The sequence below is a fragment of the Urtica dioica genome, chromosome 7 (assembly GCF_054948205.1).
Source record: "Urtica dioica subsp. dioica isolate 48M chromosome 7, U.dioica_male_clone48M_v1_H2, whole genome shotgun sequence".
Lineage (NCBI taxonomy): Eukaryota > Viridiplantae > Streptophyta > Magnoliopsida > Rosales > Urticaceae > Urtica > Urtica dioica.
Window position 1 is genome coordinate 1981836 of NC_142762.1, and position 23893 is coordinate 2005728.

General features: G+C 38.4%; 1 protein-coding gene and 2 long non-coding RNA genes across 3 annotated transcripts; all 3 read right to left on the bottom strand.

Moving 5' to 3' along the window:
• Positions 1 to 3844: 3844 nt before the first annotated feature.
• LOC149390118 (uncharacterized) lies at positions 3845 to 5009 on the bottom strand. Its single transcript, XR_016300030.1, has 2 exons — positions 4750 to 5009; positions 3845 to 4338 (listed from the first exon to the last, which is right to left on the bottom strand). It is a non-coding gene; the product is annotated as an uncharacterized LOC149390118 (long non-coding RNA).
• Positions 5010 to 5090: 81 nt separating this feature from the next.
• On the bottom strand, positions 5091 to 6280 carry LOC149390119 (uncharacterized). Its single transcript, XM_089618987.1, has 3 exons — positions 5987 to 6280; positions 5535 to 5802; positions 5091 to 5137 (listed from the first exon to the last, which is right to left on the bottom strand). The coding sequence occupies exons 1-3, from the start codon at positions 6278 to 6280 to the stop codon at positions 5091 to 5093; spliced, it is 609 nt and encodes a 202-aa protein (XP_089475113.1).
• A 3936-nt stretch (positions 6281 to 10216) lies between these two features.
• On the bottom strand, positions 10217 to 11393 carry LOC149390120 (uncharacterized). Its single transcript, XR_016300035.1, has 2 exons — positions 11122 to 11393; positions 10217 to 10710 (listed from the first exon to the last, which is right to left on the bottom strand). It is a non-coding gene; the product is annotated as an uncharacterized LOC149390120 (long non-coding RNA).
• Between the last annotated feature and the right edge of the window lie 12500 nt (positions 11394 to 23893).

The following is a 23893-nucleotide window of genomic DNA, read 5'->3' on the forward strand; positions in this document are numbered from 1 at the left end:
GTCAAAACAAGAACGAGACAAGTTTTACGAAAATTGTCTAAATGGTATTTTTATCCTTTTGGACATATGATGAAATGAATGTCAATAAATTTTTTGACATTGTCATACGATGAAAAATGAAACTTATACCACTCGGCCATGAAGAGATTATTGGACCTTGAGAACTAATTTCATTTCATGGAATTTCAGTTGAAAATTCTTAATGGACTTTTCTTATGTTGTCATGAACAAATAAGAAACATCTAGAAGATTTTCTTATAGGTGTTTCTTCATTTGTTTTTGACAACATAAGAAAGGCTCATTAAGAATTTTCAAGTAAAATTCAATGAAATGAAATTAATCCTCGATGCCCAAAATCTCTTCATGGGCGAGTGGTTTAAGTTTCATTTTTCATCACATCACAATGTCAAAAAGTTTATTGACATTCATTTCGTCCTATGTCTAAAAAGACAAAAATAGCCTTTAGACATATTTCGTAAAACTTGTCTCATTCTTGTTTTGACTTAACTTCTAGTTTAACTATTCCTACTCGATATGATTTGTGACAGTGACCTCATGGATCCAAATGAACAAAGCTTGAGCTAAAATACTTGGACTCAAAAGTTCACAAACCTTTTCCAAGTTTAGCTTAGTGTCAACTGACTCCACTAAAGAGTTGACACCGAGAATCTCTCGGTTCAAATGAATTTATTTTCTACTCAGGAATTCAACTAAATTGTGATGAGTTGATCCATTGAATATTATCTATGTTTACCCTTCATGAATATCATCAGCTAGTTGGGATTTACAAAATTACAATTTTACCCTTCTAGCTGTTATTTCTTCAACTCCTTTGTCGCTTGTGAATAAGTTAGAAACATTGTATTGACGAGGAGCTAACAAGTTACATTGATTCATCCAAAAGATTCATGACTCAATTTGGACACTGGCCAGTTCATTTATTCACATTCCAAGGAACAAAGCATGAGGTGATATATATTATATTTCAGCAATCTTGTACATGAATTCCATACCTATGAGATCTTCACAAAGTTACTCATGACATCTTCATAACTTAGTACTTCACCAATAGGTCCTATTAAGAATCACATAGTGAATCCGAACTCTGACTTTCTCAAATGAGAATACGTAAGTTATGAAATGACATGTCTCATTTCAAGATTGAGGTAAGCATGATGCAATTCATACGTAGTGACTTCGAGACATAAGAGGTTAAATGGTTTGTTCTTATCGTGTCTCTAGAAGTGCACTGGTCAATTCAGTACCTTCGGGAGATACCTAGAAGAACTATAGAGTCTCCAACTCTCAATGTCCCATAACCAGACATCATAGATTCTCTTAACAATCATACTAAGATCAATAGTCCTTTGATCCTTAGATTGCGAATATATTGCTTTAAGCAAACCATGAAGAGTTTGTTCATGCAAATTTACATTTGTCTCTTCGTAAGTTGTTAAGTTTGTTTTTGGACTAAAGACTAATGTTTTATCATAAAGGTTCAAACAGACAAAGAAGAATGAATGAATGTTTCAACTTTTTTATTAAACAGAAAAAGATTTGTTTATGGACCAAAGACTAAGGTTTTATCATAAAGCTTCAGACAAGGAAGGATGAATGAACGTTTCAACTTTTATTGATAAATAAGCAATTACAAGCAAGAGTTTTCGTGAAACTTTATTACATCAAATGTACAAAAGTAAAGACTACAACCCTTCTTGTGGGCACAATTGACAACAGCCGATAGGTCAATGACTAGTCAAAACAAAACAAACACGTGTACGTAATCAAAATAAAAGATAAAACGCTCACCTCAACGGTTACGACCGAGGAAATCACAAAGAATGACCACCCATTAAGCACACGAACGCAGTGCAGCTACCTGGTAACCGTCGGAGACGTGGGACTGATCACCCCATGTACTCGACTCAAGGCATCTATAAATAGAAGAAGAGCTCAACGGAATCGACACTTTACTTTTTCGAGCAGAAAAGCCATAGTTTACTGTCACGCCCCGACGAGTCGTTTATTTTAAATGAAAACACGTGGAATTTTTTTTTTTATAACATAAACGACACGACGTCATGACAAACCTTTCGTATCTACACACAACATCATCGTATTGACTTAAAGTCTACATGCATAAACGACATAGTGAAAGAAACAATCTACTTGACCTCTAGGTCTTAGACAGACTTCACAAAACATAACCATTTTCACAAAACATTATTCAAAACGATTTCTTATTAGGCCCATCAGGTCAAAATAGCCCATATACGAAGTCTCGTCTACGTGGAAGCGCTCGCCAGTCAACCCGCTATCGTATAAACATCTTTTATTCACATCTCTCACCTGTATCACAAAAACGAATGAGCTAACGCCCAGTAAGCAGAAACAATGCATATGATATGATTTTCACTTTAAAACTCAAGCAAGCTTTTCTCATCTTTTTCTCTCTTTAAATCTCTTCTTAATTGCGCGCAAGGTGTGTGTTGTAAACAGTTCACTCAGGTCCTCTCGCATACATGCATGACTAACGCCGCAGCTGTAAGGTGCCCAGCACTATGACATACAGCCCGGAGGTCGCAACCATAAGGTGCCCAGCACTATTCAAATGGTCCGACGTGACCATAAGGTACCCAGTACTACATACGGTCCGCTCTTCGAAGTCATAAGGTTCCCAGAACTATTCAAATAACTCGATCCTTCGTGAGACCGATCCTATCTCGCGAAGTTGTGGCTAGCTCCCCGATCCTAGGAGTTAGCTGACCATTCATGGACGATCCACAACACACATCCTTCTTTCGAAAAACCTCGTTTCTCGTAAAACTCTTTTCCATTTTTAGATGAGATGCATATGAATGCAAATGCAATAAATGCAAACATCACACAACATATCATGTAAATGCAAGCATATAAGGAACACACACAACACATTGTTTTTGTGATACAGTTGAAATGTTTCTACTTACCTGGATACGATTCTTTCGAATCTCGAATCCTTTTCTAACAGAAAGAGTCCTTTCTTTACTTCATGTAGCTTTGTCCACGTAATATCTTTACGCACGCTGCTATCCTTGTAGCAATCTGGACTTATCTATAGAAGAGAAAGATAGAACATGGAGCATACTCAGTATCTCATCCCTCGGCATACTAACGTACATACTTCTACTAGAAAGAAAGCTCATAAGGAACGTATTCAAACGTCCTCCTAGTCACGCTACTCAGAGCGTCTCAAACACGAGCAATCAAGAACACGTGAGAACATAACAGAGATACAGAAAAGAATCGGTGCCTAAAGATAATAAGATCTTGACATAACTTCTCTGGCTTAAGCTAAGAAACGTCTCATACTATTCGACCACCTATTCTTTTGACTGGGCAAGACCCACTGCTTAGAATAGGTTCCCGAGGTCGAAACTAAAAGAAAAGAACGTAATAAGAAGTTATTGCTAACAATTTATAGCATACAGAAGTTATATGAAAATAACTCAAAACGATACTTTTCAAATATGTTCTAGAAAATATTTTTGACAGTCTCTTTTTATTGACAAGTTATAACCATTTGAGTACATAACGTAAAAACCTTTCATTTAAAATAAACCAAGTCGTTTATTTTAAATATCTAACCATATATGAATAATCTTGGATTCGATTTAATAAAATGTTTATGAAATAACCGAACCCTTGGTTCGTATTCGAACCATTCTTTCATTTCTTGCGTAAATAAAACATTTCTCGTTGATATTCTTTTTCCAAATTAAAAGAGTCGAGCTTATAGTCGAACTCGATTTTTAATACATAATTAAGATAAGGATACTATATAATTAATTGAATAATCAACGAGTTTAGTAACGATAACATATGAATTTATTTTCCTTAACGACTTATATCAAACGAGCTTGACTATAAAACATAATAATAATAACGTACTCATTTTAATAAGTCATAACGAAATTACTCGAAAAATAAACTACTTAGCAATCTTCGAGAACACAAAACACTACAACCAAACATGTCTCAAAATTGACTTACAAAACTAATTAACATTCTAACTCGAAGAACTCGCACAAATAATTCCAGGTTCGTACTGGCACGAGTCGAGACTCGGGACAAACCCCGACTCGCCCTAACCACTCGGAGACGTCTCAAATCACCGAGTCGACAACCTCGCTGTCCGGCTCCGTCTCGTCGTCGCTCGCGCAGCACCTCCGCTAAACTTTGGACAGCCTCCTCGTCATCCCGAGCCGCTGCCCCGAGCCCTGTTCAGCCTACCTAAACCGAGCCTAACTCTCGACGAGAAACTCGCAACAAAAACGACTTAATAACTCTATAACAAATCTGAATAAAACATATATCACACTATAACCATAATTCCTAATAAACACACTTCTCAGATTCTAATCGTCATCACAAACAACTTCACATCAATTCGATCCAAAACACAAAACCAGCAACGTGACCCAACACCAGCAACATAGACTCGGCAAGCTCAACATTTACAACAATACAGATTCCATATCCAATTTTCGGCCAAACAAGCTCAACCCAAGTCACATAATCGGTCAACACAGGGGAAAACGAGAGAAAATTCCAACAACCAATTCAATCAATAACTAAGAATCATCATCGAAGTTAAATCACGAAACCAACATCCAAACAATCTCAGCCGAAACCCTAATCCACAAGAAAATCCCCAAATTCTTTAAATCCAAAACCCTAGGTTCATAAATTGAGAAATTGGGACTTTACCTTGAGTCGATCTAAGCCTCGTCGGAGTTCACCTCACCATCCTCTTCCTCCGGCGACTTCTCTTTCTTCCTCGGTCGCCGACGTCTCACAACCGCCCGATTTCCTTTTTCCTCGGTGCGATTCCGACGCGACCACGCTCGGCTTCAATGTCCTCGCCGAGCTCAACCTCGTCTCTCACTTTCTCTCTCTCTCTCTCTCTCGCTCTCTTCCTCTCTCTTCTTTCTTCTTCTTTTTTTTTTCTTTTCTCCTGGTTGCGTTTTACCCATGTCGGCCAAGTGATTTAAATCACTTAGAAGAAGATTCCACTCCCTTGATGACGTGGCAAGATAATACTTATCCTCTTATTTACCATCTAACCTCTTTTCCTTGTTTTCTTTCAAATGGGTCCCTTAAACATTACAATTAAGTCCTTATCATATCATTTAATCCTTGTAGCACATAACTCCCTTTTAATTTTATTCTTTTCTTGAGAGATGGAAAATATAACGAGAAAATTAGTCCAATAATTTTCTATCGAATTCCTTTAACGTAGAAATTAATTAAGATCGTTAGAATTTATTTTCACGTTCACCATCCTTCTTAAATTCGTGAAAATATTCTAAAACCTTATCGACCTTAATATTCTTAATTTTCCATTCTCGATTGTTTTCTCGTTCCTTCGAGAAATTCCTTAATATTATTCCCGTAACTCTCAAGGAATAAAAATTTTCAACTCTCAAGTATTTTCAAAATCCTTTTGTCGACTTTTTATTTATTATTTACATAAATAAAAGTCGGTATCTTACATCCTCCCCTCCTTATAAAAATTTCGTCCTCGAAATTTCTTTCCTCAAATAGGTAGGGATACTTGAGCTTCATCACATCTTCTCGTTCCCATGTAGCTTCCTCATTCGAATGATTTCCCCAAAGCACTTTCACGAGTTGAACCGTCTTATTCTTTAGTGCCTTCTCTTTCTTATCGAGGATTTTAATTGGGAGTTCCTCATAACTCAAATCCACTTGTAGATCAACAGGTTCCTCCTCCGGCACGTAAAAAGTGTCCGAGACATACTTCTTTAGCATGGAAATGTGAAACACGTTGTGAATACCTGACAGGTTTGGATGAGGTGCTAACATGTACGCTGCTTCTCCAATCATTTTTCTAGAATCTCAAAAGGACCTATGAATCTTAGGCTCAACTTTCCATTTTTTTCCCAAATCTCATGATACCTTTCGTGGGTGAGCCTTTGAGAAATACCTTGTCTCCGACACTGAACTCGAGTTTCCGTCGCCGTTTATCTGCATAGCTCTTTTGACGACTTTGAGCTGTTAACATTCTACTTCGAATCCTTTCAACAGCCTCCCTAGTCTTCTGTACAAGCTCAGGTCCAAGAAACCTTTGTTCTCCAACTTCATCCCAATGGACTGGAGATCTGCACTTCCTTCCGTATAGAGCCTCATACGGTGCCATGCTGATCGTTGAATGGTAACTGTTATTGTATGCAAACTCTATCAGAGGTAGGTACGTATTCCACGACTTTTGGAAGTCCATCACGAACGCTCTCAACATATCTTCTAGGGTCTAGATAGTCCTTTCTGATTGCCCGTCCGTCTGTGGTGAAAAGTTGTACTAAAGACAACTTTGATCCTAAAGCTCTATGAAGACTCCTCCAAACATCGATGTAGATCGGGAATCTCGGTCCGATATAATAGATGATGGCATGCCATGGAGCCTTACTATCTCCTTGATGTATAACTCAGCGTACTTATCCATCATGTACGTTGTCTGAACAGAAAGAAAATGTGCTGATTTCGTGAGTCGGTCAACAATAACCCATATAGCATCGTATCCATCCCTTATCTTCGGAAGTCCAACTACGAAATCCATAGTGATCTCCTCTCACTTCCACTGAGGAATCTCTAGTGGTTACAAGGTTCCGGCAGGTCGTTGATGTTCCGCCTTTATTCGCTGATATGTTAGGCATTGCTCAACAAATTTCACCACATCCTTCTTCAAATCGTCGTCCTTTGGAACCCAAAGCCTTGTGTGGAACCTTATTGAGTTACCTATAGTCAATGCACAACCGCATCATTCCGTCTTTCCTCTTAACGAACAAGACTGGAGCTCCCCACGGAGGAAAACTAGGACGAATAAAGCCATTGTCAAGCAACTCTTGTAACTGAACCTTGAGTCCCTTTAACTCTACTAGAGCCATCCAGTAAGGAGTTTTGAATATAAAAGCAGTTTCGGGAATCAAGTTGATAACAAACTCGATTTCTCGGTCCGGAGGTGATCCATGCAACTCCTCAGGAAAAACATCCAAGAAATCTCTAACGACAGGAACATCCGCTGGATCAACTTGTGGTTTAGCTTTGGAGTCTACCACAGTAGCTAGGAATCCAACATATATCCCCAATCCAACGGCCTACGCGCCTTCATTGTTGAGACGAAAGACATCCTCAATTTATTAGTGTCCCCAATAAACGAAAACTCCTCCTGGTTAGGTGGACTAGACGTCACTATCTTCTTTCTACAATCCATGGAGCCATAGTATTTAAACAACCAATCCATTCCTAGGATCACATCGTAGTCATGCATGTTCAGCACGACCAAATTTCCATATAACTCTGCTAATGTGACTGAGACGCTATCATAAGCATGTATTAATGCTTATAAAATCTCTGATCCATTATTCCTTCCTCATCTCCTTGACATCCTTCTTACTTATTCGTGTGCATGGTACGACTGTAAGTTCCATTCTAGCTTGCTTGTCAAGAGGTCGGTCCCCAAGTCATAGCACTTAACCCCCCATACTGAGAGTTAAATGAATTGGCTACTCGTACTGGTAACCAACCAGACTTCTTCAATCTACTCTCCGTACTGAGAATCAGACGGACTGGCTACCCGTACTAGCACCAGTCGGACTAAGTCTCTCATCGTAACTAGGAACTAGCCGAAGACCGGACTCTCCTAAACAAGTGTTTGACCCTCCGTACTAAGTGTCAAACAATCTAGTTACCCGTACTGGTAACCAGCTAAACTAAATCCATGTACTTGAATCTAGTCGTCATTCATGGGAACTTATAGTAACCAATCTTGAAAATCATGCCACGTGAAAGAAAATCACCTGCATGGTCGAACATGCCTTCCAAACTTTGAAGTCGATTTTCTGTCACTAACAGGTCGACATATCTCCTTCAAATATTGGAGGATTCAACTTCTACAACCTTTCTCTAAGCCATCAGGTGTCAGAGATGTTCTCGAGCATCCGCCTCGCATCTCAAGTCCCACTCCAGATAACTTTCCACAATTTCAGTGAGTCTCTTAACACGATCTCAATCAGCTGGGAATGTCTCTACTCCTTTACCAGGACTATGTTCCCCATCTTTCATCATAGTTCTTCAGTCGAGACCTACTTTGCCTAATAATCTTAACTCAAAGTCTTAAACATAAAGACGAGAAGATTTTCTATCGTTACACGAGTTAAGGTCTTACTCAAACTATAATCCTAATACAAGAGTAAGAAACTATAAAAAAAGATTCGTAGACTTACTGGTTGACGGCGCGTCTCCATTCGACGGTACTCGTATATGGACAGTCTACAGAATCGATTTATTTTGACCTGGGCTCTGATACCAAACTTTTGTCACGCCCCGACGAGTCGTTTATTTTAAATGAAAACACGTGGAATTTTTTTTTTTTATAACATAAACGACACGACGTCATGACAAACCTTTCGTATCTACACACAACATCATCGTATTGACTTAAAGTCTACATGCATAAACGACATAGTGAAAGAAACAATCTACTTGACCTCTAGGTCTTAGACAGACTTCACAAAACATAACCATTTTCACAAAACATTATTCAAAACGATTTCTTATTAGGCCCATCAGGTCAAAATAGCCCATATACGAAGTCTCGTCTACGTGGAAGCGCTCGCCAGTCAACCCGCTATCGTATAAACATCTTTTATTCACATCTCTCACCTGTATCACAAAAACGAATGAGCTAACGCCCAGTAAGCAGAAACAATGCATATGATATGATTTTCACTTTAAAACTCAAGCAAGCTTTTCTCATCTTTTTCTCTCTTTAAATCTCTTCTTAATTGCGCGCAAAGTGTGTGTTGTAAACAGTTCACTCAGGTCCTCTCGCATACATGCATGACTAACGCCGCAGCTGTAAGGTGCCCAGCACTATGACATACAGCCCGGAGGTCGCAACCATAAGGTGCCCAGCACTATTCAAATGGTCCGACGTGACCATAAGGTACCCAGTACTACATACGGTCCGCTCTTCGAAGTCATAAGGTTCCCAGAACTATTCAAATAACTCGATCCTTCGTGAGACCGATCCTATCTCGCGAAGTTGTGGCTAGCTCCCCGATCCTAGGAGTTAGCTGACCATTCATGGACGATCCACAACACACATCCTTCTTTCGAAAAACCTCGTTTCTCGTAAAACTCTTTTCCATTTTTAGATGAGATGCATATGAATGCAAATGCAATAAATGCAAACATCACACAACATATCATGTAAATGCAAGCATATAAGGAACACACACAACACATTGTTTTTGTGATACAGTTGAAATGTTTCTACTTACCTGGATACGATTCTTTCGAATCTCGAATCCTTTTCTAACAGAAAGAGTCCTTTCTTTACTTCATGTAGCTTTGTCCACGTAATATCTTTACGCACGCTGCTATCCTTGTAGCAATCTGGACTTATCTATAGAAGAGAAAGATAGAACATGGAGCATACTCAGTATCTCATCCCTCGGCATACTAACGTACATACTTCTACTAGAAAGAAAGCTCATAAGGAACGTATTCAAACGTCCTCCTAGTCACGCTACTCAGAGCGTCTCAAACACGAGCAATCAAGAACACGTGAGAACATAACAGAGATACAGAAAAGAATCGGTGCCTAAAGATAATAAGATCTTGACATAACTTCTCTGGCTTAAGCTAAGAAACGTCTCATACTATTCGACCACCTATTCTTTTGACTGGGCAAGACCCACTGCTTAGAATAGGTTCCCGAGGTCGAAACTAAAAGAAAAGAACGTAATAAGAAGTTATTGCTAACAATTTATAGCATACAGAAGTTATATGAAAATAACTCAAAACGATACTTTTCAAATATGTTCTAGAAAATATTTTTGACAGTCTCTTTTTATTGACAAGTTATAACCATTTGAGTACATAACGTAAAAACCTTTCATTTAAAATAAACCAAGTCGTTTATTTTAAATATCTAACCATATATGAATAATCTTGGATTCGATTTAATAAAATGTTTATGAAATAACCGAACCCTTGGTTCGTATTCGAACCATTCTTTCATTTCTTGCGTAAATAAAACATTTCTCGTTGATATTCTTTTTCCAAATTAAAAGAGTCGAGCTTATAGTCGAACTCGATTTTTAATACATAATTAAGATAAGGATACTATATAATTAATTGAATAATCAACGAGTTTAGTAACGATAACATATGAATTTATTTTCCTTAACGACTTATATCAAACGAGCTTGACTATAAAACATAATAATAATAACGTACTCATTTTAATAAGTCATAACGAAATTACTCGAAAAATAAACTACTTAGCAATCTTCGAGAACACAAAACACTACAACCAAACATGTCTCAAAATTGACTTACAAAACTAATTAACATTCTAACTCGAAGAACTCGCACAAATAATTCCAGGTTCGTACTGGCACGAGTCGAGACTCGGGACAAACCCCGACTCGCCCTAACCACTCGGAGACGTCTCAAATCACCGAGTCGACAACCTCGCTGTCCGGCTCCGTCTCGTCGTCGCTCGCGCAGCACCTCCGCTAAACTTTGGACAGCCTCCTCGTCATCCCGAGCCGCTGCCCCGAGCCCTGTTCAGCCTACCTAAACCGAGCCTAACTCTCGACGAGAAACTCGCAACAAAAACGACTTAATAACTCTATAACAAATCTGAATAAAACATATATCACACTATAACCATAATTCCTAATAAACACACTTCTCAGATTCTAATCGTCATCACAAACAACTTCACATCAATTCGATCCAAAACACAAAACCAGCAACGTGACCCAACACCAGCAACATAGACTCGGCAAGCTCAACATTTACAACAATACAGATTCCATATCCAATTTTCGGCCAAACAAGCTCAACCCAAGTCACATAATCGGTCAACACAGGGGAAAACGAGAGAAAATTCCAACAACCAATTCAATCAATAACTAAGAATCATCATCGAAGTTAAATCACGAAACCAACATCCAAACAATCTCAGCCGAAACCCTAATCCACAAGAAAATCCCCAAATTCTTTAAATCCAAAACCCTAGGTTCATAAATTGAGAAATTGGGACTTTACCTTGAGTCGATCTAAGCCTCGTCGGAGTTCACCTCACCATCCTCTTCCTCCGGCGACTTCTCTTTCTTCCTCGGTCGCCGACGTCTCACAACCGCCCGATTTCCTTTTTCCTCGGTGCGATTCCGACGCGACCACGCTCGGCTTCAATGTCCTCGCCGAGCTCAACCTCGTCTCTCACTTTCTCTCTCTCTCTCTCTCTCTCTCTCTCTCTCGCTCTCTTCCTCTCTCTTCTTTCTTCTTCTTTTTTTTTTCTTTTCTCCTGGTTGCGTTTTACCCATGTCGGCCAAGTGATTTAAATCACTTAGAAGAAGATTCCACTCCCTTGATGACGTGGCAAGATAATACTTATCCTCTTATTTACCATCTAACCTCTTTTCCTTGTTTTCTTTCAAATGGGTCCCTTAAACATTACAATTAAGTCCTTATCATATCATTTAATCCTTGTAGCACATAACTCCCTTTTAATTTTATTCTTTTCTTGAGAGATGGAAAATATAACGAGAAAATTAGTCCAATAATTTTCTATCGAATTCCTTTAACGTAGAAATTAATTAAGATCGTTAGAATTTATTTTCACGTTCACCATCCTTCTTAAATTCGTGAAAATATTCTAAAACCTTATCGACCTTAATATTCTTAATTTTCCATTCTCGATTGTTTTCTCGTTCCTTCGAGAAATTCCTTAATATTATTCCCGTAACTCTCAAGGAATAAAAATTTTCAACTCTCAAGTATTTTCAAAATCCTTTTGTCGACTTTTTATTTATTATTTACATAAATAAAAGTCGGTATCTTACATTTACATCTTTTGAAACTCTCAATTATTTTCTTCCTTTTACGAGATTAGTCTACAGATTCGAAAAGTCTTGTCTAATCACTCAGTGTATTTTGTGAGATATTGTTGTATTAAATTTTTAGGTCAACACTTTGATGCTAGAAGGAGGAGGAAGAAAGTTCGTTGAAGATCAATGGCAAGCTTATCAAACCCACCTGACAATGTTGCTGATCGCAACCAAGAGATCGAACACCACAACCGCACTCTGTCGCTCACAGCAGAAGAAATTGAGGAGCGCCTCCCCCAGCTCAGTTTGGCCGAGCAGTTCAAGGAGATGCAAGAACGTCTACAAGAGTTGGTAGGCAGTAACTGGGACCTAAGGGGAAGGCTCCAATCGAAGAAGGTCACCCTGCGAAGCGCAGTGGTGATTCCTGATGAAGAGCACTTACACCGGTTCAGGAAAGAGCCCATGGAGCAGGAACAATAGTGTAAGAGGTCTCGAAAGCACGTCAAGGACCGTTACAAGTGAGAAGAAGACGACACGGATTCGAAAGGGTACCAAACCAGTCAGAAAAAGATTCTTGATCAGTATTAGCCCTCTACAAAGAAGAGCTGGTCGCTATTCATGAAAGATCATGAAGAAGGTTCACAAACCGGAGACAGTGCGAGCACTGACAAAGCAAAATTAAAAAGGCTGGAGCGCCGAATTGAAGAGGTAGCCCTAGGTCAGAAAGAACCAACCCTAAAGATAGGGGAGGCCGTGTCTCCATTTACAGCACGAGTGTTAGAACACTCGCTGTCGGACCACTTTAGGATGCCGAGCATCCCAGTGTATGATGGAAAGACGAACCCAGGGGATTACCTTGATACCTTTTCATCATGGATGCTTTAACGGGGAGTAGGTCTTGAGGTGATGTGCCGAGCTTTATCCATTACCTTAGCTGGTTCAGCCAAGAGATGGTAACAAAAGCTCAGGCCTAACTAGGTCGGATCTTGGAAGCAGCTGGCGAGGAAGTTCATCGAAAAATTTGTTGGCTCAAGCTCAAGGAAAACCACGAAAGAAAGACTTATGGCCATCAGGCAGGCCCATGATGATGTTGGAATAGATCTAGGATTAAGAAAAGATTATCGCTTCTAGCAAGCGGCGGAATATAAAAATTTCTTTAGAATCAACAATTTTACTACCTAGACAAAGTGCATGAGCGTATAATTTAAAATTAAAAACTATTATGAGTTTTCACTCGGTACCAACCTTGATTGAAGCTTGAGCATTGAGAAGCTTTCGAAAGGTTGAATCGCTCGTCTCCCCACTAAGCTTGTCTCCCTCGAGTCTTCTTGAACCTGAGTAACCACGAACGTTTCTACCACCAGAGTCTTTCGAGTTTGGTTAGGGTTTAGTGTGTGGGCACTTTTAAACACTATGACTCAAGAAAAACCAAAGAGCTAAAACAAAACGCTAGGTCTAATGAGGACCTAGGTGCCAAAACAAAAGAGCAAGAAGAGAGAGAGAGAGAAAGAGAGAGAGAGAGAGAGAGAGAGAGAGAGAGATAGAGAGAGAGAGAGAGAGAGAGAGAGAGAGAGAGAGAGAGAGTGGGCGGCAAGGTTAGAGAGAGAGAAGCTCTCAATCTCTAAAACTTGTGTATTCAACATTGTGAATGAGGTGTGGTCTTTATAGCAGGAGAGATTGCCTTGAAGAGGTAGTTTCCTTTTTTTCTATTGAATATCAAATATTCATGAGCACAATCTTTATTTCCCATTCCTATCAAAATACCAAGGTTGGAAATAGGTTTCCCTTTTTTCTTGTCTTGGCCGCCCAAACCATGTAGCACATGTGCTATAATATGTTTCCTCTTTTCCTTTTTAGAAAGTATCTTCATACATCAATGCACAAAATAAATTCCCTTTCTCTTGACGGAGGGCCACTAAATTTAGTGTCTAGAACAAGCTTCTAGATGTTTCTTTATTTGTTCATGACAACATTTGTTCATGACAACATAAGAAAGGCCCATGTAGAATTTTCACATAAAATTCCATAAAATGAGATTCAATCCTCAAGGCCCAAATTTCCATGTTGGCCGTGTGGATCATCTACATTGTCATCATATGAAAATGTCAAAAATCTTATTTTGACATTTATACCATCTTATTGTCCTTATGGACAAAATTACCCTTTAGACAATTTTCGTAAAATTCGTCTAGTTAAACACTTAAACTTGTTTTGACTTAGCTACTAGTTTAACAAATCCTACTCTAATGACTTGTGGTAGTGACCTCATGGATCCAAATGAAAAAAGCCTGAGCTAGCATGCTTGGACACAAAATTTCACAAACCTTTTCCAAGTTCTAACTTAATGTCAACTGACTCCACTAAAGAGTTGACACTGAAATCTCTCGGTTGAAATGAATATATTTTCTACTCACCCCAGAATGTCCGGTTTTACCTATCACCTTATCCATCACCCCAGAATGTACGCGGCTTCTCCTAGATCCTTCATATCGAATTTCTTTGCCAACCAGACCTTAACCTCAGATAATTTATCCACGTCATTACCTATGAGTAGTATATCATCAACATATAGTACCAGAAACACAACTCTGCCTTCGTGTATTAATTTGTAAACACAAGGCTCATCTATTGACTGTTCAAAACCGAAGCTTTTCACAGTTTCATCGAATCTAATATTTCATGACCTAGATGCTTGCTTGAGTCCATAAATGGACTTAAGTAACTCACAAACCTTGGTCTCTTGAACTTTTTCCACGAAACCGTCTGGTTGAGCCATGTAAATGCGCTCGTCAAGATTTCCATACAGGAAGGCTGTCTTGACATCCATTTGCTAGATCTCATAGTCGAGAGTTGCAGCTATGGATAGGGGTATGCGGATGGATTTAAGCATCGTGACTGGCGAGAAGGTTTCTTCATAGTCAATTCCTTCTTGTTGGGTATAACCCTTCGCCACAAGTCGTGCTTTGAACGTCTCGACGTTCCCATCCGGACCCCTTTTTCTTCTTGTATATCCACTTACACCCTACGGGTTTAATCCCTTCATGGCATCAAGCCAAAGTTTGATTCAGAACAAGTTTCCAGACTTTGTTGACATACATCGAGTGCATCTCAACTTTCATGGCATCAAGCCAAAGTTTGATTCAGAACAAGCCATCGCTTGGCTATAGGAAACAGGATCATCCATGTAAGAGACGGCTACAAGAGAGTCTCCATAAGACAAGTACCTGTCAGGCTTTTGAGTAGCCCTCCCACTACGTCGAAGTACTACTTGACGAGATTCTGAAGAGTTAGGTTGTGTTTCAGTTAGGGTAAGAACAGTTCTTACAGATTAGGGAGAAGCTTCCTCACCCAACTTTTCTTCAAGCACAATTTTGCTTCTAGGTTTTGCATCCTTCATAAAGTCTTCCTCAAGGAAACGAGCATTCATGCTAACGAAAGTCTTATCATCCTCGGGACTATAGAAAGTAAAACCTTTGGTCTCCTTCGAATATCCAACGAACAGACACAATTATGATCTACTAGCCAACTTGCCAGTCTTTTGCCTCAGCACGTGTGCGGGGCAACCCCAAATTTTGATGCGGCCAAGATTCACTTTACGGCCAGTCCATCGTTCATAAGGAGTACCAGGAACCGTTTTGGACGGAACTTGGTTCAGAATATAAGCGGCTGTTTCAAGGGCATATCCCCAAAAGGAAAGAGGGAGTGATGAGTAACTCATCATTGATCTAACCATCTCCACAAGAGTTCGGTTTCTTCTCTCTGACACTCCATTTTGTTGAGGTGTGCCAGGTGCGGTAAGCTGAGAAGCGATACCTTCTTCTTTAAGAAAGTCATCAAACTCTCCAGACATATAATCACCACCTCGATCTGATAGAAGGGTTTTGATCACTTTGCCAATTTGCTTTTCCACTAAAGCCCTAAAGACCTTAAATACGTTAAAGGTCTCGGATTTGTGTTTGAGCAAATAGACAAAACCATATCGCGAGTAATCATCAGTGAAGGTTACGAAGTATTCGTATCCTCCACGTGCCTGTTGGCTGAGCGGACCACATACATCAGAATGTACTAGTTCCAGCAACTCAGTGGCTCTTTGACCCTTATCGGAGAAAGGTCACTTGGTCATTTTTCCTTCTATGCAGGATTCACAAGTAGGTAGTGAACCTATTGCAGAGGCTTGGAGTGGACCATCCCTCACAAGTCTCTTAATCCTATCTAGACTGATATGACCGAGTCTTAAGTGCCATAGGTATGTTGATTTTGTTAGATCGAAGGATTCAGAAAGTTTGATCCTCTTTAGCTCCCTAATTAGATCATTATCTATTTCGGTGTCTAAGATGGAAGGTTGAGTGGGATAAATGTAAAAAAGACCATTCTTCATACATGCATCAGTGACAAAAGAATTAGAAAAAGAAATACGAATTCCATTCTTTATAAACTTTAAATAATAATCTTGCTCTAAAAGTTGAGCAACAGATATTAAGTTTTTCCCAAAGGAAGGAACATAATAAACATTATTCAAATTTAAAGTGCGATCTTCAAAAGATAGCGTCACGGATCCCACAGCCTTCGCAGACACCACGCTTCCATTTCCCCACTTCAAGCAGAAGTCGCCATCCTCTAAGCTTTTGCTTTTCCTAAATCAGTTAAGGAGTAGCAAATATGGTTAGTAGCAGCGGAGTCAATAATCCACGATGATACATTATCAGCTACTAAACAAGCTTCGGTAATAAGTACAATACCTTTTACTTTGGTTTTGAGGTAGGCAGGACAGTTTCTACGCCAGTTACATTATCAGCTACTAAACAAGCTTCGGTAATAAGTACAATACCTTTTACTTTGGTTTTGAGGTAGGCAGGACAGTTCCTACGCCAGTGACCAGGCTCATTGCAGTGGTGACACTTGTCGTTAGACTTGTCCACATTCGGAGCCTTTGGCGCCTTCTTCTTCGGTTTGAAGTTCCTTCATGAGCTCGGTAACAGTGTACTCTAGCTTGTTCATGGAGTGATTCAGCTTGAAGGTATCAAAAGTTTCGGGGAAAGTTTCCAAGATCATGTCTATTTTAGTCTCCCCATCAATCTCAGATCCAAAGATCTCCATTTCATTTAGATAGCTAATGATCAGCATCATATGATCTCTAACGGGAGTCCCAGCCTTCATGCGACAGTTCATAAATTGTCGGACCGCTTGTTGCCTAGCTTGACGTCCTTGCCCTCCAAACATCTCATGGAGATTGTAGAGCATATCGGTGGCAGTTTCGTAATCACGATGTTGTTGTTGCAACATATTGTTCATAGATGCCAAAATATAGCACCTCGCAATCTCATCGGATCGAAGCCAGGCCGCCAGGGCGTCTTTTTCCTCTTGTGTCGAATCTTCATTCCTTTGAGGACAGGGGGTGGTGAGAATCCATTTTGCTTGTCGACAGTAAGGACTATGTCGAGGTTACGTTTCCAGTCGACGTAATTGTCGCCTTCGAGTTTATTCGAGGAAAGAATCGTTGAGAGAGGGTTGAGAGACATATTGCCTATAAAAGTTGAAACAAGTTTATGATTAGTCGTTGGTTTAGGATTTAAGTTTTATTTAAGACTTGATAAAATCCAAAGGCGTTATAAACCAAACGATAATTTACTCCCTCAAGAGAAGGCCGCAAAAAATCTCAATTTATAAGTAAATGACACATCATTAATGCTTAGCCAAGATGTCAATACACCAATTTTGACTAGCCACCTTTTAAATTGGTTTGATCACTCACATCCTTTCGCAGAGCCTCAAGGGAGGATTACTAGGGATTGAGCCTAAGTGTGCAACCAACCACTTAGTCCAAGAGCGATAGAGCGGACAACTAGAAAAGAATCCTAGAAGTTCATGTTCAGAGCAGTGTTAGTGCATAAAGGCACAAGGGACATACTCGGATCTTTTCCTATTTTCTATTTCGGGAAAGTGCATGAGGGAAGTGTGAATTTCAACTCACTCGAACACTTGAAAGTTTGAGATTACACATCTTTTTATTTTTCGGCTTGTCTACAAGGAGACCTCCCACTCAAATTTTCAAGAGCATATAGATTTTGAACATATGTGATATAGATATAGTTTTGAAAATATTTTGAAAAATTATTTGATTTGGATGACAAAATATTTTCAAGTTTGAAAACGAAAACGGTTTTTCAAGATTCAAACTAGTTTTGTAAAATTCAATTTCAATTAAACTTTCAAAAATCAAAACATTTTAATCTTTCACATCATGTTTATAATCTTATAAAAAACATTTTTGCTCAAGAAAATTTTCTCATTAGAGTTCTATAACTCATGGTAGTGGGGCTAAAAATCCGGATTTCTAAAAAACTGGACTTTCGTAACAGCCTCGCACCTCGGAGTAAAATCGCCATAACTGGCGGCTCCAATGTCCTTTTGACGTGAAACTGTGGCATTGGACAGAGGACAGACAGAGCTTTAATTTGATTCAAGAATCATTAAATTTCTATTTCTGAGCAGAGAGTTATGCCACTTTTACTGCGGGTTTTACTCCAGCTCGAAGAAAAAAAAAATTAAAGCTTGGTCCTTTTTAGGTGCGAAAAAGAATCGAGTGTAACGGAACGTTTTAGGAAGTTGTTAAAGCTTTTCTTTGTGTTTTATTAGCAAGGTAATAACATGGTATAAAAGAAATAACAACATGCATAAAACGATTCAAGTAAATAAAAGAAACTAGTAAGACAAGAAAACTAGTCACAAAATTTACTCGAAATTTTCTCAAACTTTTAAAACACGTTTTTCAATATAAAAAATTAAAAAATTTTAGAACTGATTCTAATGTGTTTTAAAAATATCTCAAAATCATAGAAAAACAACATGATTTTTAATTTAAAGGCAAGAGCAATAAATTAAAAAAAATCTAAGATAACAATTCTAACTTGTCACAAAATTAGTAAACTTTCGAAAACGATTTTCAAGCTCATAATTTTAAATACATGTACATGCATATCTTTGACCATAGCTCTGATACCATTTGTTGGAATTGATCTAGGGTTTAAGAAAAAGTTTAACGCTTCATTAAGCGGCGGAATTTTAAAAATTTTCTTTTACAATAAGTAAAACGGTTTTTACTAACCTAGACAAAGAGCAAGCACATGTAAATAAAAAAACTAATATGAGCCTAAAATATTACTAACCTTTTGGAAGCTTGAACTTTGAGAAGCTTTTGGAAAAGGTTGCAACGTTCGTCTCCTCTCGCAGCAGGTCTCTCTTCCTTCCTTGGAAACTCGAGCAACCACGAAAGTTTCTATCACTAAATCACTCGAGAGAAAAAAAGAATTAGTGTGTGGGCACTTGTAAACACTATGACTTAAGAACGAGTCTTGAAGTCGAAGAGCTAAACTCCAGGTAAAATGAGGATCTAGGTTCCAAAACAAAAAACGAAATTGAATAGAGAGAGAGAGGAGTCGGCCAAGTCTAGAGAGAGAAGCTCTCAATCTCTAAAACTTTGGATGAATGAAATGTGAGGAATGAGGCTCCTATTTATAGGAGAGGTCTCACCTTCAATAAGGTAGTTTCCTCTTATATAGAATATCACATATTCATGAGCCAATTTCCCCTTTTCCCTCTTGAGATACTCGGCCAAACAAGGTCTTCTAGAAGCCTTGATTTGTTTCCTATTTTGTTCCTTTCTCTAGTTGGCCGATTTCCCTAATGCATCCACATGCAAATTTGTTTCCTCTTTTTCTTTTGGCAAGTATCTTGATACATTTATGCACAAAATATTCTCTCTTTCTCTTGGGTAGTAGGCACCCAACATGCTCTCTAGAAGGAGCTTCTAGAAGCTTCTTCATTTGTTCATGACAACATGAGAAAGGCCCATTAAGAATTTTCATTAAAATTCTTATGAAATGAAATTAATCCACAAGCCCCAATAAATCTAATTTTGGCCGAGTGACATTAAGTCATCAAATGACCTTGTCAAAAAAATTTATTGACATTCATTCCATGCTATGTCTTAAAAGACAAAATTACCCTTTTGACAATTTTCATAAAACTTGTCTCGTTTTTGTTTTGACTTAGCTTCTAGTTTAACTATTCCTAATCAATGTGATTCGTGACAGTGACCTCATGGATCCAAATGAACAAAGCTTGAGCTAAACACTTGGACTCAAAAGTTCACAAACCTTTTTCAAGTTTAGCTTAATGTCAACTGACTCCACTAAATAGTTGACACTGAAAATCTCTTGGTTCAAATGAATTTATTTTCTACTCAAGAATTCAACCTAATTATGATGAGTGGATCCACTGAATATTATCTATGTTTACCCTTCATGAATATCGTCAGCTAGTCGGGATTTATGAAATTACCATTTTACCCTTCTAGCTTTTATTTCCACAACTCCTTTGTCGCTTGTGAATAAGTTAGAAACAATGTATTGACGAGGAGCTAACAAGTCGCATTGTTTCATCCAAAAGAGTCAGGACTCAATTTGGACACTGGCCAGTTCATTTATTCACATTCCAAGGAACAAAGCATGAGGTGATATACATTGCATTTCAGCAATCTTGTACATGAATTCCATATCTATGAGAACTTCACAAAGTTACTCATGACATTCTCACAACTTAGTACTTCACCAATAGGCCCTGTTTGGAATCACATAGTGAGTCCGAACTCTGACTTTCTCAAATGAGAATACGTAAACTGTGAAATTGCATGTCTCATTTCAGGATTAAGGTAATCACGATGCAATTCATACGTAGTGACTTCGATACATAAGAGGTTAAATGGTTTGTTCTTATTTTGTCTCTAGAAGTGCACTGGTCAATTCAGTACCTTCATAAGATAACTAGAAGAACTATAGAATCTCCAACTCTCAATGCCCCATAACCAGACATCATAGATTCTCCTAACAATCATACTGAGGTCAATAGTCCTTTGACCCTTAGATTGCGAATATATCGTTTTAAGCAAACTACTAAGAGTTTGTTCATGCAAATCTACATTTGTCTCTTCGTAAGTTGTTAAGTTTGTTTATGGACTAAAGACTAATGTTTTATCATAAAGCTTCAAACAGACAAAAAAGAATGAATGAACGTTTCAACTTTTTATTAATGAATAAGCAATTACAAGCAAGAGTCTTCGTGAGACTTTATTACATCAAATGTATAAAATAAAGACTACAACTCTTCTTGTGGGCATCATTGACAACACGGAGGGCCGGGGGCGCAGGGGGCAGCCTAGTTTTAACATGGCTCATGACTACCATAAAACTAAGCTCATTATGGACACTAAGACCTCTAGGTGGAAAGTGTGGGTATGGGTCTCGGTTAAGGCCTTCGGAGCGGTGTCGCTCCGGTTCGGCCCTCTGGCTGACTTTTCTGCCGATGCAGGGACAGATAGTCTCGAGTTTGTGGAGGAGATCCGAGGCATTGCGGATGCTCGGAAGGCAGGCGAGAAATTTCGTTACCCGAGTTGATGGTGTCAACTGGGTGATTCCCGTCTTTCTCTTCCGGCCCTAAGAACATTCCGCGAGCAGAGAAAGCCCATCGTGTCACATTGTCTCCCATGAGTGCCAATTTACTAGGTACTTTCGCCTTTTCCTTTTTGAATTTAATGTCTTTTGGTTAGAGTCTTGACCTTTGTTGTATGTTGTAGGTTCCTCGTACAGGGGGAGTGCTCGGGCACGCTTGGCGAAATCTTACCGAGAATCGAGGGCATTAGCAGCGACGCATTCTCGAATCGAAGCGCGGAACATTAAGGAGAATTCTGGCCCCAGTTGGTTGGTCGAGCATAGTCCCCATACTTCTTTGAAGCGGACTTCTCCCTCGGCACCTCTAAACATGCCTCCATACTCGAAGCGCGCTAACTCGATGATTTAGGCGGACAACCTAGAGTTCAGAGGAGAGTTTTCCCAAGGCCTTCAGGAGTCACATTTGACTTACAAGCCTTTAAACCCTAAAGCTTTCCTTCACAATCAAGCTTACGGTAGGGAAGGAGAGACATAGGGGTCCTCTTAAGTATCTTCACAGCTTAACGTCTTATCAGTCTTTTGAAAAAGCTTGCCCGACCCGTTCCACTTATCCATTAAAACATATTTCTAATTAATTAGATGTTTTACATGAATAATTCCCTTGCATAATAATAAACCCCGAATACAATTCAAGTATAAATAGAACAAGCAAGACAAACATAATCGATTCAAATAGAAAATTTTAAGTAAATAATCAAGCTATGTTTCGTTATAAAGAATGAGCATTTATTATTTTGAAAAACATTTAATATAAAATTGACTTTGAAAATAGTCTAGGCTAAAAAAAAATTCACTTATTTTAATTTCCAATATATCAATTGATTTTTTTTCTAAAATAAAAGATTTCCTTATGATAAGTGCGTTTATCACGCGTAAAACTCATATTTCTCGGCTTAAAATTAGCGATTCCTCAGTTACTTTTGATATTTTTTTCGTGAGTTTTTGATGACTTACAGGTACAAAGGAGCAAGAGAGTTTGTCTAATCTCTAAGGAGTCATTTTCCGAGAAAACGAAGCAAACGAGAGTAAAAACGGCGCAAAACGGCGCATATTGGAAAAAGCAACGCTGGAAGATTGACTCATCGCGGCACCGAGCTGTTCCATCATGGTGCCATGTTTTTCGCCGCGGCACATTAAACATCTGCATAAGCAAAGCACGTTATTTCACGTCACTCATTGCGTGAGATGAAAATCCGGCGCGGCCCATGGAGGCATTTTCTGAAGTGTTTGTTTCCCATTTTTGAGCAAATATGGGCCATTGAACCCCATTTAAAGGCCAAGATGACTCCAAAATTCATAAAAAAAACCTATATATAGAGTCTTATAACCTAAAAATATCACCATACTTTTGCTTTAGTTTCTCTTTTGCTTTCGCTTTTGTTTATTGTGTTTGGGAGAGATAGATATTAGAGAGTCGTCTTCATCAACACCGTTTCCAACAATTACACTTTTTATTCTTCTTCCTTTAATCTCTTAAACTCTCGTTTTTATTAATAATTTTTTTTTTCTTTCTTTTGTTTAATTTCTAGTTTTTCTTCTTCATCTTTTTCAGTTCTTCTCGACGCCATGCACTAAACCCCTTAAGTGCTATGGCGTAGCGAGTCTTAGATATGGTTATGGATTCCTATTAATATATTGAAGTACTTATTTTCATTCTATATTCCTTTGCTTTATTCAATTATATGCTTCATGCTTGTATAAGATTCGTGACCTTGTGCATGATTTTTAATTTCAAGTTGATGCTTGAGAAAGATTAGGATGTTATTGTTTTTTAATTGAATTACCGTAATGCATTCCTAAGCTAGATATAGCTAGGCTGTTATAGAATCGTGTGTACATCCTTGAATTTAACGCTTACCATGTTTTTAGGAGTTGAGATTTAGAGATGATATTCCGACATAAGTTGCTAGATGCTCGAAAGAGATTTAATGATATTAGTATTGTGAACGTGATTAACAAAGTATGAATGAAATAAATCGTGCGAAAATTCCATGAATCCAAACCTTAGAAAGACTCGTGAAACCATAGTCCTTACCTTTGCATAAACGTACAACCATCTTTAATTGCTTCATTTATTTAATTTTTCTTGTCAAAAAGTTTTGTGACATCTTTTCTTCTCTCTTCTAAGTTCAATTCGATCTAGTTAATTTTGAATTATTAATTAAGCTTCGTCCTCATGGGATTCGACTTATTCTTATGATATATTACTGTTGCGACCATGTGCACTTGCGTGTGCGAGAATTATGCAACACTTTTAAAGTAAGATTTACAACCTTAAACCAAATCCAATAAAATTAATTAATAAACGATCAAACTTTTTATAATTTTCTCATATACAATTATAGAATATCATGAACATAGACCATATTTTCTAAAAACCAATGAATCTAGCTTTTAGAATGAACCAAAAAATATTACTAACATGTTCTTGAATAATCTTAGTTTTGATATATTTCTTGAGTATAAAAGACAAGATGTTATCTC

Coding starts and splice junctions, on each gene's coding strand:
- LOC149390119 (XM_089618987.1), bottom strand. CDS start 6,280: ATGGACTTCCAAAAGTCGTGGAATACGTACCTACCTCTGATAGAGTTT. Junction 5,803..5,986: donor AGTTCAGTGTCGGAGACAAG/GTATTTCTCAAA, acceptor TCCATGCTAAAG/AAGTATGTCTCGGACACTTT. Junction 5,138..5,534: donor TTTTATAAGGAGGGGAGGAT/GTAAGATACCGA, acceptor GTAATGTTTAAG/GGACCCATTTGAAAGAAAAC.